The following is a 15,150-nucleotide window of genomic DNA, read 5'->3' on the forward strand; positions in this document are numbered from 1 at the left end:
GGGGTGAGTAGGGCATGTGCACCCCTCCCTGGAGCTCGGGTGGGCTGCCTGAGGACCCTCAGCATTAGCGCTGAGTGTGGCCCATAAGTCTGACCTCCCTGCTGGGCAAGGCCCCGTGGAGCGTGGGATGGCCCAGTGAGGGCTTGTCTTGGACCCTGTGACACAGCTCTGCCAAAATTCCTGAGCCAGGGGACCGCGAGCTACAAGGCCAGGGCTGTGTCCAGGAATAGCAGAACAGGCCCTGCTGGGGCCCTCCGACCTATGCCTGCCAAAGGTCTGCGTGGGCGCTCCTTTTCTTGGCCTCTGGCCTGGCTGTGGGATACAGCTCCAGGACAAGGATCAGGGTCTTCCGGGTCTCAAACTGGTCAAGCAGCCCTGTGACCAGCGGGTGGCTGAGCGTGGCCAGGATGTCCCTCTCGCGGTACGCCTGGGTGCGCGTCCTGCTCCGCAGGGGGATGAACTTGGCCGCGCAGAACATCTGGTTTCCCTTGTGCTGCACCCTCTTCACGAAGCCGAACACGCCCCTGGGAGGAGGGGAGCCACGCTGAGGGCGCGCCGGTTCCCCAGGACGGGGTTGGAGGAGCGGTGGAGTTCCCGGAGAGCTGTGCTCACGAGGGTCCTCCAGGGAAGGAGGTTTCTGGGGGACTGGGTTCTGGGTGGGGGTGCCCGTGCCCTTGGGTCAGCGGGAGGGGTGGAGCTCCTGAGAGGCGGAATTTCCGGAGAACAGGGGGGTGGGAAAGAGGGTGCTTTGTGGACGGCGGGGTCCCGAGGCGCAGGGGTTCCAGGGGATACTGGCGGCTCCCTGGAGAAAGCTGGTGCTCCGTGGGGGCGGGGTCCCGGGAAGCTGGGGCTCCCGGGGGGCTGGGGGCGGGGACTTGAAGGAAGGGGCTCTGGGAGGTGGAGGTTGAGGGGCGGAGTTCAGGGGACGCAAGGGTCCCCGGGGACCAAGGGTTCCAGGGGTGCTGGGGGCTCCCGGGGGAGAAGGCAGGTGCTCCGTGGTGGGCGGGGTTCCTGGGGCACAGGGGTTCCCGGGTCGCAGGGTTTCCAGGATCCTGGGGGTTCTGGGGGCGGAGATTGGGAGGAAAGAGCTCTGGGAGGCGGGGACTGAGGGATGGAGTTCCAGGGATTCAGGGGTCCGCGGGGCGCGGGGGTTCCAGGAGGTGCTGGGGGCTCCCAGGGCGGAGAGTCGGGGGAAGGGGCTCTGGGTCGCGGGGGTGTCGAGGAGCGGCCCTCTCCTGTGGCTGCGTTTGTGGACAATACCTTCCAATTTCCTCCTTGACCTCATAGAAGGAGTGCAGCTTCCTTCGATAGCTTTGCTTCTCAGTGTCAGGCTCGCTGTCTCCTGTAGTCGAAGAAAGGGAGTCGTAGGTGTAACTATGTCCACTTACCCCCAACTGGAGCGTCTCTGTGCTAGACGGACTATGCTGGAGCCTGAGGGAGGCTGCAGACCACACCCGTCCCATGCCCTCGAGGAAGGTTCCCCGGACTCACCCCCGTGGACCACCAGCTCCGCTTTACACAGCACCTGGCCACCAGCGTTTTGGGCCAGGCAGGTGTAGACGCCTGCGTCCTGCTGTGTCACGTCCCTTAGCACCAGGGAGTAGGTAGTCCCTTCCCGATGCTGGCTGAGCCGGGCGCCGTCCACCACCTGGGCATCATCCTGGGGGCACAGGCGGGTGGGGCAGCTGTCAGCCCAACCTGGGGATAGACTCTATCCCGCCCCCGCCCTACTGCGAGTGCTTTGCTGGCGGGTGGGAATGCTACACACTCGCCAGTCCCGGCCCCCAGCCCGGTGCCTGTCCCTACCCGGTACCAGGTCACTGTGGGCTGCGGGTTGCCCTCGATGACCGCTTGGAACTGCGCGGTGCTGCCCCTCTGTGCCTGCACGTCTTCGATGGTGACCTGCATGGATGGGGGCCCTGGGGTGCAGGAGGGAGCCCATGGAGAGAGGTCCAGGCTGTGTCCTCAGCCCACATTGAGTCTTGGAGCTGGGCCTTGCAGTCAGAGACTGCCCCCCTATAGTGGGCCAGCATTGACCACCCACCCACACCTGTCCTGATACCCCCAAGCCTTGTGATACGCCCTGGGGCAACAAGAGCCCACCTGCCTCCCTAATGGGGGCGCCCCCCTCCTGACTCTGCCCAGGCCCCTGATGGTCAGGAAGTGCCTCCTTCCCACAAGCCTCTGTCTCTCCTAGCTGTCCAAGGGCAGGGTGTGCAGAGCATGTCGACGCCTGCTGGAGAAGGTGGCCCCCAGCAAACAGTTCACTACCTTCAGCCCCTCAACCCTCCCAGGTGACAGCCCTCACCTCTCCCTGGGGAGACACAGGGGCAGAGAGCTCCCCACACCTACCCCACCCCAGCAAGGCTGGGACAGGCTAGGTGGCTCTGCAGGTTCCTCTGCACAAGCGTCCCTCCCCCGGTCCAGGGCACTGGGAGCACACACAGACATGACCCACTAAGCCCCCGCCTACTTGTGGCACCCGTGTCGCTGGCCTGGTACACATATGTCCGATGCGTGGTCTCCATGAACACCTGGCTGTGGATGTCCCATAGGTCCACTGCTCCTGCTCCCGGCCAGGCTGTACCCTCCATCCTGTGGTCATGGAGCTGGATGAGTGTCTGCTCTTCTCCTACACCCCTGGAGTGTGGGCAGCTCTGCCCCCGCCCCCGCACTACAGCAGACTTTTAGGGGATGCACAAAGAGGGGACCCAGCCCCGGGTGAGGCGAGGGCTCCACCCCTCACCCTGAGAGCAGTCTCTCCTCTGTGCCCTGACCCTGGGATGTCCCCTCATGAACTGCCCCCACCCAGCACGCCAAGGAGGTTACCGGATGGGCACAGTGCGTCCCTGGGCCTCAGCATGGGTCCCCAAGTCCTGCTCCTGGCCCTCCTGGGGAAGAGGCTCTGGCACCTTCTGAGGCTCAGCTGGTAGGAGACAGGGGCTTAGTGAGAGGGAGCTTGGGATGGAGCTGGGACTGCCCCTCACTATGTGTCCCCATGTCATCCTGCAGGCCCAGAGGGTGGGAGCACAAGGTGGAGGAGGGACTGTGGGAGCACAGGGCCCCTGTGGGTAAGAACAGACAGGGACTACCCTCCTCCAAACCCAGGGGTCCTGACCTCCCCGCAGAGCCCAGGAGCCAATGCACCCTCCTGTCCTAGCTTCTGGCCTGGGCCAGCAGCCATGCAACAGGGTCCCAGCTACCCAGACAAGGGCCATTCTGACAGCCAGGTGCAGCAGCTTCTGGGGGGGAGGGGCCCCAAGGCAGCATCCCTGGGGGGGGGTCTCATCAGGCCAGGGTGGTGGTGAGGGGGTCTACCTCTCCTCTCCTTCCTCCTCCCTCTCCCTCCTCCTCCTTTCTTCCTCCTTCTCCTCCCTCTCCTCCCTCACCTCCTTTCTTTTCTCCCTCCTCTTCCTCCTTACTCCTCTTCCTCCCTCTCATCCCTCTTCTTCCCTCTTCCCCCTTTCCTTCATTCTCCTCCTCCCTCCCCTCCTCTCTCTTCCTCCCTCCTCCTCCCCCTTCCTCCCTCCTCCATCTCCTCCTCTCTCTTCTCTCTTCTTCCTTTTTCCTCCTCTCTCTTCTTCTTCCCCCTCCCTCCTCCTCCTCCTCTCCATCTCCTCCCTCACCTCCTCCTCCCTCCTTTTTCTTCTCCTCCCTCCTCCCACTCCTCCTCTTCCCCCCCTCCTCCCCCACTCCTTCTCACCTACCCAGAAGCACAGGGCACTCAGGCTCTGTGCCCAGGGCTAACCACCAAAGCCTCTGGCTTCCAGGACAGATGTACTCAGGGTGGGAAGAACCTCCCAGCACCCACCTCCTGCTTATAGCTTCACAGTTGGGGAGCCTGAGGCTGAGCTAAACTGGGCCTTGTCCAGGTCCCCCAGTGCATGGGGCCATTGGGATGTCAGGGTCCCCAGGGCTCTTCCCATTCACCTGAATAGGATGGATACCTGGGGTGGCCAAGGTTGAAGCCAGCACAGGGGGGACCCTGAGAGCAGGTGGCACTTTGTGGTCAGCCTGAGGCCACTGGGCCTCACCAGATGCATCTGCAACCTCCGTGCCTAGGAGTTTGAGGCCAGCCTCCTGGAGTTTGGGTGGCCCCCCAGGGCCAGGGATGGGGCCAGCGTGGTCCCCTGTGGAGGGTCCTGGAGCCTCGGGGCACACCAGCGTCCTTGGAACAGACGTGATCTCCTTGTCTGCTGGCTCCAGGGCAACTGGGGGAGGGGCAGCAGCATCTGTGGGAGAGGCAGGTCAGCGTGTAGGGGTGAGGCGTGGCCTGGGCCCAAGAAGAGGGCTCCAGAAACCTTGTCCCAGTCCTCAGAGGCTGCCCCAGTGAGCTGACTCCAAGCTGCCCTTCCCACAAATCTGACCCACCACACACTCAAGGCAGTGAGCCCAGGACTTTTGAAAACATGGGGGCTCCTCTGGGCACAGGTGGGTCTGGATACCTGCCCTCTGTCTTGGTCCTGCCCCTCAGTCTCAGTTCATCCCATACCTTCACCCTGGGACTGGCCTCCACACCATGGTCCACTCCAGACCCCAGGGTACTGGGCCACCCAGGCCCAAGGGAACCCAGCCCCACACTCTAGGGAAGCCTGGGAACAGCCTGATGCTGTCAGGGGCCAAGGGGTCCTTCCTGCCCTCCCAGGCCAGCCATGCATGGCAGCGGCCTCCCCTCCACCTGCAGCCTAGCCCCACTGAGGCCACTGTATCCTTGTTGGCTCCCTGCCTCTAGCTCCTGGTGCATTTTCCTCCCCCACCTGGGGGTCATTCTTCCTATGGTCACACCACAGCCTCACACATGCCCAGGGATGCCTACCACTCCATTCCCAGCAGGTCCCCCCGCCTGGAGCTCTCCCCTCACCCCAGACTTTTTCTCTTGTTCATCTTCTGTATCCTCAGACCCTCCAAGCTGGAGAAGCGACTAGTCAGTCTGCTGTCTGTGTGCCCTCAATGGCACTGGGACATGCGTCTCATCCTTCCCCAGTCCAAGGAGGTCAACAGACCCCGAACACATCACAGCCTCTGTGCCCATCTCACCAACAACCCCCCCGGCACAGATGGTAGGGAGGGCTGCTCAGTCTCCAGAGGGCTGGGAATGACCACTAGTCTTGTCACAAGGTAGCACCTGTCACCAGCCACACAGCCTGTGTGAGCAAGCTACACCGGCGAGCTGTCACGCCTCCACCCAGGGACCCTAGGATGGGCCAGAACCCACAGGCTGGTGTCAGGTGCCCACCAAGGGCTGCTACTGGTGGTCCCCAGGACCAGGCATAGAAGGCCCTCCCCAATAAGTCGCCGGAGCCACCAGGCAGAGAAGCAAGAAAGCAGAGAAGACACAGTGCAGGGAACCAGTTTATTATCATCATCGGGGCCATCTGATGGGCCACTTCCCATGCACAGACCCTGGTCCACCCTGCAGAAAGGCTCAGGAGGGCCTGCAGGGCTGTGCCCCGCACAGGCCTCCCAGAGGCCAAGACAAATGTTCATGGTGAAGATGCGGCTGGGGAGCCCCCACCTGACAGGAAGACCAGGACCCTAGCCTGGAGCAGACAGGACAAACCTGACATCCCGGCCTTGTGAACATGGCCAGACAGATACAGTGTCCCTGACTTATGTCTAGAGCCCTGAGCCCAGAGCTGCAGTCCATGAGTCTCTCCAGCCTGTACTCTTCAGAGGCTTCTGTACTTTCTGAGACTCCAGACCTGTGTGCAGTGTCCTCAGCCAGACCAGGCCTTGTGAGGTAGCAAGTGCCTGGGGTAGAAGGGGCAGGCAGGCTCCAGCCCTGAGTTCTTGGAGAGTGGAGGGGAGGATCAGAGCACACATATCCATGGGGCACTGGCTTCCTCCACATAGCCACACTGGCTGCATCAGGGTGCCTGACAGCCAAGCCCCTGACGCTTATGGCCTCAACCCTGGGAGGGGCTGGGGGCCTTGTCCCCATCTGGGTGGATGTGCAGAGTGACCGTCTCACCCACTGTCCCAAAGCTGACTGTCTGGGTGGAAACCTCTGTTTTGAAGCTGCTCTGGCCACTGTCTGCAGACCGCTGGACATGGGTGCAGAAGGACGGCTTCCAGGAGGTAGCATCCCCAGCCCGCACCTCCTGCACACAGAAGGAGACTCCACTGGGGCCAAGGACTTGAGGCCCTGACGGAGACACTTCCTGGTGACTGAAAAAGCTGGATCGGCCTCGTGGGCCCAGGGGACGCCCCACATTGAGCAGGACAGGCCGCCCCACAGTGGGCTCACTGATCTCTCTCTGAAGCACAGAGACCTCGCAGGGTGGGTCATCAGAAGTGCTGGGCACTGGGCCATGACAGCCGAAGGTCTCCCCCTCCCGGGGCACATAATCCTCCAGGTCAGCCAGCGTCAGCACTCGGCCGTCATGTGTGAGGACCTTGGGGTCACGGCTCCAAAGGCTGTTGGTGCCCTGAGGCTCCTCTGTCAGGAGGGCACCTCCTTCCTCCATCTCCTCCAGGGGAGCCTCTTCTTCAGCTGCTTGGGGAGGGAAAGGCTCAGGGGTCTCCTCTGGCCCAGCATCCATGCAGAAGGTGAGAGGCTCTCCAGCACTGACTATGGTTCTGCCCTGGGCCTGGGGCTCCTGAGCCAGGAACTTGTTGTTGGAATTGTTTGCATTGGGGTCTCCTGTGGGTGTCCCACCTGACATCGTGAAGAGGAGCCCTGTGGAGCTGTTGGGTGCCTCTCTGGCAGGAGATGCACCCCTGGAGCCCGTCTTCTTCACCTGGACTTCAATAGTCTCCTCAACCTCTACCCACTTGGGTTGGGGCCTCGTGCCCTGGGGCAGGGCCGGTGTGTGGGACTCAGGCTCCGTCACGTACAGCGTGGGCACAGTGGGCCTCCAGCCTGGTTCCACCTCAGGCTTTCGAGGCTGGCTGGCCCCCAGTGAGTAGAGCACCTCGGGGGCCAACTGGCCTGGCCTGGGTGGGCTGGCAGTGCGGCGAGAAGGCGAGCGGGAAGGGGACTTGTTGGGGGACCGGCGCCGGCCACGGGGGCTCTTCACCACGGTGGTGATGGTCTCCTCTCTGCGGGGAGAGGGCCAAGAGGAAATGGGCACAGAGACCTGCAGCCTTGCTCAGTGCCCGCACCATCAGCACATGCAGGGGCCACATGAGTGATTGGGTTAGTGTCCTCACAAGCAAGTGGTGACACTGCACAAACTCCTACACATGTGCTTGAGCCCAACCTCTGGAACCTACAGAGAACCAAAGAAACAAAGCACAAAGCCCCATCTGGCTAACCTCAAACTCTAGTGTGCATATCTCAAAACAAGAGTTAAGGCATCAGGGGAGGGCCATTTCACATTACAAGGTGCCTCAAAACCCCAGACTGAGACTGGTTTACAATGTCTCTGTGTGCTAGTCTCTCCTCCATTTATGACCAGCTCACTTCGGAGATCCCAGTGCTCTTTGTGCAGTTAATGGGAAGGTATGCAGGGACATAGCCATATGGCCTTCCTTGTCCATCCCACCAGTGCCTTATGCTTTATATCATGTGGGTTACCCCAGTGAGCCCTCAGAGAGCAGGAGCCATCCATAAGATGTAAATAATAGAGATGCTCCTTTCATGGATGAAACATAGAGTTAATCTGTATAAAGCTCAGACACAGTCACATAGCTCCAGGGATGGGGTACTTACTACTACCCCATGTATTGTGGGGCAGCAACGTGCCTTGGGGGAGGAGGGAGGAAGTCGAGGAAGAGTTAACCCAGGATCTGACCAAGTGTCTGATGATAAGATTCTCCATAACTTGAACAACTTCAGGCCCCTTGAGGAGGTCATAGGTCCATGGGGACTAACCAGAGTTTCCCAGCCATCTGGTCTTAGACCAGTTTTTCTTTCCTCCTGGCTTTTGCAAGCTTTTCCACAATCTCCACCTGCACACACCCTCTAGCGGAAGTCCTCCCGATAATCCAGGTCAAAACCAATTCTTCCTTCTGTGGTTTCACTCAGCTCCAAACCTCTTGTGTAATTTAAGTAGCAACAACCCCAGCCTTGAAGGCACCAAAGAAAGGGATGGCGGGCGTGGCACCGGGGAAATGGGTTATCCGTTGGCTTCCAATCATGAGACACCCTGAGCAAGCCTCTTCCCTGAACGTGAGTTTCCCCATCTCCCTAATGCTAGGGTTGGGCTTGGAGACATGTAAGGGACCTAGAGCTGTGCTTCCCACTAGGGTTACACTATTTTAATTAAATGCAAGTTAATGAGAATAACTAAAATCTAGCATTCAGTTCTTCAGTTACACTTGACACATTTGAAATACTTGGCAGCCACATATGGCTAGTGGATGCTCTTGTAGTGTGCAACATAGAGAATACTTCCAACATCACAGAAAGCTCTGTTGGACAGAAATGTCCTAGATTCTAGGGTTTTGAGTAGAATTCTGCCTCTGGCCCACTGTGGGAAACAGCTCTCAGTCCCGGCTCCAAACTAACTGGTGTGATTCTGGGTCCAAGCTGGGTGTACTGCTGTGAAGTATACAGAGTAAGTCTACCCTGCGGAAGCAATGGAGCCATGGAGGCCCTGTAAGAGAGAGCTGTGAAATGTGAAGGTAGTCAAGACCCCAGGGGAATGTGGGTCCCCTCTGGAGCTTCTGCAAAGTGCTGGCAGTCTGCGTGGTGAGCAAAAGCCATATGGGCAGGTAGTCAGACAAGCAGGTGGCCGGGCCACACAGGCAAGGTCTAGGTGGGTTAGTGGGCATGCAGGGGGCACTGCAGTCAGAAGGAAAGTTAGGAACACGCCTGCACTTACATGATGATGGTTTTCTTGGGGACTTTAGTCTCCTGCTCAGTGACTACAAAGAAAACAGTCGGAATAGCCAGGGTTACAGATCAGCCAGCGCTCAGGAGCTGAGCTGTTTGAATGGCATGGCAGTGTAGTAACCTGCTCGGCTTAGGAGCACTGGATCCAAGCCCTGCCTGGCCTATCTGTCTCAGCTTGAAGCCCCAGTTGTCATCTTTGAAATGGAGATGACAAAGCCTTCTTTGAGTGTCTGGGGGATAAGGAAGTAGAACATCAAATGTGTCTAACATGAGGAAATGAGGGTCTTTCAGGGACCGTAGCAAGAGTAGGGGCCCCATCTGGGCAGTCCACACAGAAATTCCAGCTCTTTCTTCAGCTCATGTGCCAGGGAGCCCTGTGAGTTTGTCAAACCTAAGGTCCCACTGCTCAGAAAAAAACTGAAGGCTAGGCGTGGGGAAAGGAATGCCTCATGGGAATCAAACTGCGACTAGGATGGCTGGTGCCTGTTTTATAAAAATTCCTAAAGAACAAAGGCATCTCTCCAGGGAGGTGGCACATATGAGCTTTGTAGCATGAGGCCATGAAAATCCCATCAGGAGCAACCAGAAATGCCTGGACAGGGTCCTGAGCTCTGAGTAGAGAAATTTAGGTCTCCCCATAGAAGCTACCTACAAATTCAACTGCCTTGATTACCCTACCTTTCTACCCCTCTGGAGCCAGCAGATGGAGGATCAGAGTCCCAGAGACAGGATAGGACTCATCTGGGACCAAGCAGCACCTATTCCAACCTGTCTCAAGGTCTCTTCCTCTGCAACTTCTGGGAAGGGCCAGGTTTGCCACAGAGATGCCCCCTCCCAACCACACCCTGCTGGACAGCAGGCAGTCAGCGGCTACCAGTACCCTTAGGTCTCAACAGTCCGTTTTGCCATTATAGGGACAAAGCTGAGTGGGATGCTCAAAAAAGTCAAGTGGCATGGCCTGGGGCACACAGCACCCTGGCTTCGTGTGTGGGATTTCAGGCTTTGCTACAGTGCCATATAGAAAAAGGATTTTCCTTTTAGATGACCAAGAGTATTTTAAACTTGTCTCCAATTGGATGCACATGAATTAAATGTACCAGTTGTATCCGTATGGCCCTTGGGAACCTCATTTATTTGTGTATATGTGTGTACACAAGCATGTGCATGCACACATGCATGTATGTATGTACATGTGCGTGTTTGTGCTAGCTGCCTCCTGGAGAGGGAAGCCCCCTGGGAGAGAGAATGGAATGCACCAACATGCCCTGTGTGTGAGGATTAAGTTGGGGCCAGAGAGAGCCAGCCTGTTTGCCACCTGCAGACTGGACCCTGTGTGCAGAACTCCTCTCCTCGCCGCCCCCCCCCCATGACTGGGGTCCCCTCCTGCTGCTCTATGGGGTGGTAGTCAGGACATGTCTTGGCTGCCTGGTGCTTTTGTTCCTGAACTGGCCAGCCACCTGATGGGCCCTAAGCTCCAGTGAGTACTGGCAGCTATTGGAGAGGTTCAGCCATGCGAAGCAAGGCTCCTGGCCCAGTGCGGTTCCACAAGCGAGGGGGCAGCACCCACCCCACAAGGCTGGCCAGGGCCGTGCTGGCCATAGAGCCACCAGGTTAAAGATGAAGCAGCAGGATAGGGTTAGGAAGCGGTAGGCGCTGGGCTCCAATCCTGGGTTTGTGAGAACCCGCCTTCTTGGATGTGAGGCACCAGGAGGCTGCCCTTCTTCCAGACTCCACAGCCGTCGGACGTTGACAGAAAGTGACCCATCATGACAATGAAGTGAATGCCTCTGTAGGACATGCTTGTTGCCAGCCTGAGAGGGAGCACTGAAGTCCCTATGCAGCACCTCCCCTACATAAGATGCTACACTGCAGGAAGTGCAGGTGCCTGCAGACATCACAGGATCCTCTGGGGGGCAGGAACAAGGCCCCTGCCCTCTCTGTGATGGCTGTGGAGGGTCTCAAAGGCTGTGAGGCCAAACTTCAGGTGCCAAGTAGGCTGACTGTAGGAGGGTCTAGATAGACAGAGGCGCCCAGGCATGGGGTCCCAGGAAGGACTGGATCCAGTAGCCCAAGGCATCACAGAAGCCAACATTCAGAAGTTGGGAGGACATGTATTCCAGCCCTTCCTACTGTGGGAGCTGAAGCTCCACCAAATATTAGTCAAGCCTCTGCTTGTATGCCTCCAGGAACAGAAGACTTACCACCTTATAGGTGGGGATACTTGCACTGGGAGAAGCTGTCCCTGGGGCTGCACCCTGCCCCATCAGGCTGCTCTCTGGGACTGAGCAGGCCCAGAACAGATTCCAGTTGCCACCCTCCCCATCCCAGCCATTCTTGGGCTGGGCCCAGCTGGGATCTTGGACCCAGGCATGAGTGGAGGCGTGAGGTGCCCTGCCGCCCACCCTTCACCTCCCACCCCAAAGCACATCTCCCCCTAGTGAGACACATCCCAGGACCCCAGGGGCCACCCCCGGCCAGGTTAGGGAGGCAGAGCCACGGCATTCTGTTTTTCCCATGAACAACCCAACCCCAACACCACTCCCTCTCCTGGGAGCCAAGCTGAGACCTGGCAGCCCTGTGCTCTGCACACGGCAAAGCTGTCCTACCTAATGTTGCTGCCACCTATCATGAGGCCTGGCTGGCTACTGTCCAGCAGCCTGCCTGGCCCAGATAGGACCTTTCTATGCACTCATTACTGCCCCAGAGATGGTGAGGAAGATGCACCCCCAGGGCAGCCCTTCAGCCTTGCTGAAGCTCTGGGCTCATGGCTCACCTCATGCTGCCCCAGTAGGGTGCTGGGACCCAGACCTTGCTCCACGGCCTCTGCATCCCCTCCTCTCCCAGCCAGACCCCTCCTTGGCCCTCACTGCCCCTCCTCCAAGAAGCACACCTTGATTGGAAAAGCTGGTAGTTTCCCCCAACCCAGCCCCACAGCACTCACCTTCCACAGCTGCAAGCTGCTCTCTGCGATGTTGTTCCCGGGCTCGCACAGCTGGGCTCTGCATGCACAGCTCTGCCCCTCCCCTCGCAGAGCCCAGCCGGTTCACCAACTGCAGGGCAGATGGCAAGAGCCTGCTTAGAGCCTGCGGCTCCCTGGGGACCATGCAGGTCATTTGTAGTGGAGGCCCTCCCTGGCTGTGTCCCAGAGGCATAGAGCCTATCACCAAAGAAAGGGTTCCCACACAGACCCAGCATTGCCCAGGGTTTCCTAGGCACTGGGGACACTGTCTACACACTTCAGTGTGGTGGCCACATGGGCCCAAGCACGTGCATGGAACCGAATCTTTACCTACAGGCAACTTATTGATTTCAACTCAAATTGCATGTGGCCAGTAGTGACTGAATCAGACAGTATGGGTCCAGAGCTGGCTCAGGTCTGTGTGTTCCCACAGGAACCTCCATAGGGGCCAGGCCCCACCTAGGCTACCAACAGCAGCCACACAGAGGGGGCTTGTAGCCAGGAAGAGCCACAGCCTGCACACACCATCCACAGACCACCCCTGGCCCTGCAGGTGGGCAAGTGGCTTTGGGAGAAAAGACGATGCCACCCAGGGTTCCCATCTGGGTCCCTGTCCCCTGTCATGGACACTGGATGGTGGGCCAGAGATCCCCTCCTTCACTGGGGATACTGGGTGATCGTGGGCCAGGGATCACTCCATCATCAGGGGCACTGGGTAATGGGGGGCTAGGGTTGTGTCCTCATCATGGCTCAGGGACACTGGGTGATGGTGGGTTGGGGTCCCTCCCTCATCAGGGACACTGGGTGATGGGGGGCCAGGGTCCCTCCCTCATCAGGGGCACTGGGTGATGGGGGACTAGGATTCTGCCCTTATCATGGTTCAGGGACACTGGGTGATGGTGGGTCGGGGTCCCTCCCTCATCAGGGACACTGGGTGATAGGGGGCTGTGGTCCCTCCCTCATCATGGTTCAGGGACACTGGGTGATGGGGAGCCGGGGTCCCTCCCTCATCAGGGACACTGGGTGATGGGAGGCCCCAAGCTAGTCCCCTCAGCTACCCTTATGTCTGCCCATGTCACCTCGCACTCATAGTGGCCCAGGTCCTCCTTGTTGGCCGCCAAGATCTCCAACACCAGCAGGCCACTGCGGGGCTCGTTCAGGGTTCGGTATTTGCCGCTGGGTGTCAGCAGGGCCCCGTCCTTGTACCACCTATGGCCAACCCTACAGTGTGAGGCAGAGCCACCCCAGCCTCCCCGACTTGAGACCCTCCTCTCGCCCCCCCTGCAGTCTGGGCTTGCACATGGAGCCCACCCACACTTTGCCAGCATCCAGCAGACCCTGTCCCAGCCCCCACACTGCCTGGCCTACCTGATCTGGGGGTGTGGGGCACCTTCGATGGTACAGGTGACCTGAACGTCCTCTCCCTCCACAAAGGGCACTGCCCGGACCTTTTTCACAAACCGTGGGGGTACTGTGGGGCCACCGAGTGGTGGAAGGGGAAGAGATATAGAGAGAGACACCATGATGGAGAGGGACCCTACTCCACCAGTGAGTTCCCCAGATGTGGTCGGAATCCACATGGCCACCATCAGCCCCACCCACAGGCCTGTGCCCCCCATTGAGTCCCCAAGGTAGAGCAGGGTCCAGATGCCCCACACCCCAGCCTCCCTCCCAGGGCTCACCTTGCACCAGTATCTTGCCTAGGGTGCTGGCATTGCCAGCAGCACTGGCCGCAAAGCACATGTACTGGCCGGAGTCCACGCCAGTCAGATTGTCCAGAATGAGGGCACATGAGCCATCGGGGTCCTCGATGAGGATGTGGTGAGGGTCCACTTCCACTGGCTTCCCGTCTGGAAAGGAAGGCAGGGCTGTCACAGAGGGGACCCTGCTGGGGACAGGAGGCTGGCCTGCCTGGGGAGTTGCAGTCATGGGGCAGCGATGGAGGAGCACTTCTGGAGCATGGACCCCTGGTGGGGAGCCTGGCTGGCCAAGCTGACCCAGAGTGCCATTTCCTTCCTCAGACCTCCATGTCCCCTGTGCAGCCTTGCAAAGTAGGCTCCTAGCTGGAGGTAGGGGCCGGGCAGAGGGACCTGGCCCCAACAGACGATGTCTTATTCTGGCACGCAGACCTTCACTCATCTGCCCATTGATTCTGTTACTCCCCGGGACCCCACCCAATAGACATGCTCAGACACTGCCCATGTCCCTCATCACTACCCAACTGAATGTCTCCAGCCATCATGCGATTTTCCCCTGCGTGGAGATCAGGAGAGGTGCATCTTTCCCCGCAAGGAACTGTGTCCTCCACAAATACCTAAAACTTCACAGGGGACCTTGTGTGTGCTGAATGAGGCTGTTTAAATAACAGTTCATAAGCAGCATCATGACCCCTAACTCAGAGGAACCCGTGCCAACTGTTTTTAAGCCACGTCAAGTGACCCAGTCACTTTGGGGAAGAGGACACAGGCAGGCCCGCTAGCAGCCCCATAGAAGTCCAGCGTCTCCTAGAACCTGAGGTTTCTCCACTGGGGGGGCAACCCACTGCCTGCAGCTAACATCTGGCCCCCAAACGTGGGGACTGGCATATGCGGCTCCAGCCAGAAGGCCTTGTTTTCTATCTGTATCTGGCTGGCCTCGTGGTTTCCAAGTGGGGAAACACCCCAGACCCTTCATGCTTCGGTGACAAGAAGGGACACAGTCAGGGACGAGGTGTTCCAGAAGCGAGAGGAGGAGGAAGATAAACAGAAGGCCCCACTGGGCCAGGTAACAGGACCCATGACAGGTCTGTGGAGTCGGTGGCAGACAGCACGAGGTCCACTGGGCAGGAAACCACCCCCCGCCCCTTCCCCCCCCCCTCCCCCGCCGCTGCCATGGCCTGTGGAGGAAGAGCCGTGGGGCCGGAGGCTGTAGTCTGGGCACCGAGAAGCAGGGTCAAAAGCAGATCTCTGGGTGGTGCTTTGGCTGATACACTCCCTCCTGACACCTGATGTTGACTGGCTTCCTAACAAACACGAGAGCCCATGCTGGGTGCAGTCACCAAGTCCGGATGGGCAGAAGGCAGGAGGGCCAGCACCTGGGCTGGGAGGCCGGGCACCGGAAGTTTGTGAAGGACTCCTTTGGATGACAGCAGAGGAGCCATGTCCCCACAGGGAACCTTTGATGCCCATCCTGTGGGCTGGTGGAACCTGAGTGGCATCCATAATGTTGTGACAGGCTGGAGGAGGTGGAGGTGAGTGGAGGGCTACAGGAGCATTCTGACAGGTGGCCCTGAGAAAGGCTGGGGGATGTGACTGCTGCTCTGGGCCAGAAGGAGCCCCATCAGCAAGGTCACCACCTTGCGGGGGGTCCCCAGCCAACCAAGGGGCACAGAGCCTCGGACGGTGATGTGACGTGGCTGCTAAGTCAACATCCC

The 15,150-nt window shown here is 59.2% G+C and overlaps 1 protein-coding gene across 49 annotated transcripts in view; it reads right to left on the minus strand.

The window, feature by feature from the left end:
• The window catches only part of OBSCN (obscurin, cytoskeletal calmodulin and titin-interacting RhoGEF), a 161,408-nt gene that overhangs the window by 9,922 nt on the left and 136,336 nt on the right, over positions 1–15,150 (minus strand). For 45 of the 49 annotated variants that reach the window (XM_045056644.1, XM_045056651.1, XM_045056697.1 and 42 more), the window contains 11 exons: positions 13,421–13,588; positions 13,107–13,209; positions 12,818–12,947; positions 11,721–11,829; positions 3,948–4,232; positions 2,830–2,926; positions 2,474–2,595; positions 1,807–1,919; positions 1,492–1,660; positions 1,261–1,342; positions 324–524 (listed from right to left, as the gene is read on the minus strand). In XM_045056644.1, coding sequence (XP_044912579.1) covers positions 324–524; positions 1,261–1,342; positions 1,492–1,660; positions 1,807–1,919; positions 2,474–2,595; positions 2,830–2,926; positions 3,948–4,232; positions 11,721–11,829; positions 12,818–12,947; positions 13,107–13,209; positions 13,421–13,588 — 1,579 coding nt within the window. Of the gene's footprint in view, positions 1–323; positions 525–584; positions 1,062–1,260; positions 1,343–1,491; positions 1,661–1,806; positions 1,920–2,473; positions 2,596–2,829; positions 2,927–3,947; positions 4,233–5,339; positions 7,042–8,768; positions 8,812–11,720; positions 11,830–12,817; positions 12,948–13,106; positions 13,210–13,420; positions 13,589–15,150 lie in introns of those variants that run through there. The other 4 variants (XM_045056741.1, XM_045056745.1, XM_045056750.1 and 1 more) reach the window with 4 other exon arrangements.

Source organism: Felis catus, chromosome A1, assembly GCF_018350175.1.
Source record: "Felis catus isolate Fca126 chromosome A1, F.catus_Fca126_mat1.0, whole genome shotgun sequence".
In the NCBI taxonomy this organism is placed as follows: Eukaryota; Metazoa; Chordata; class Mammalia; order Carnivora; family Felidae; genus Felis; species Felis catus.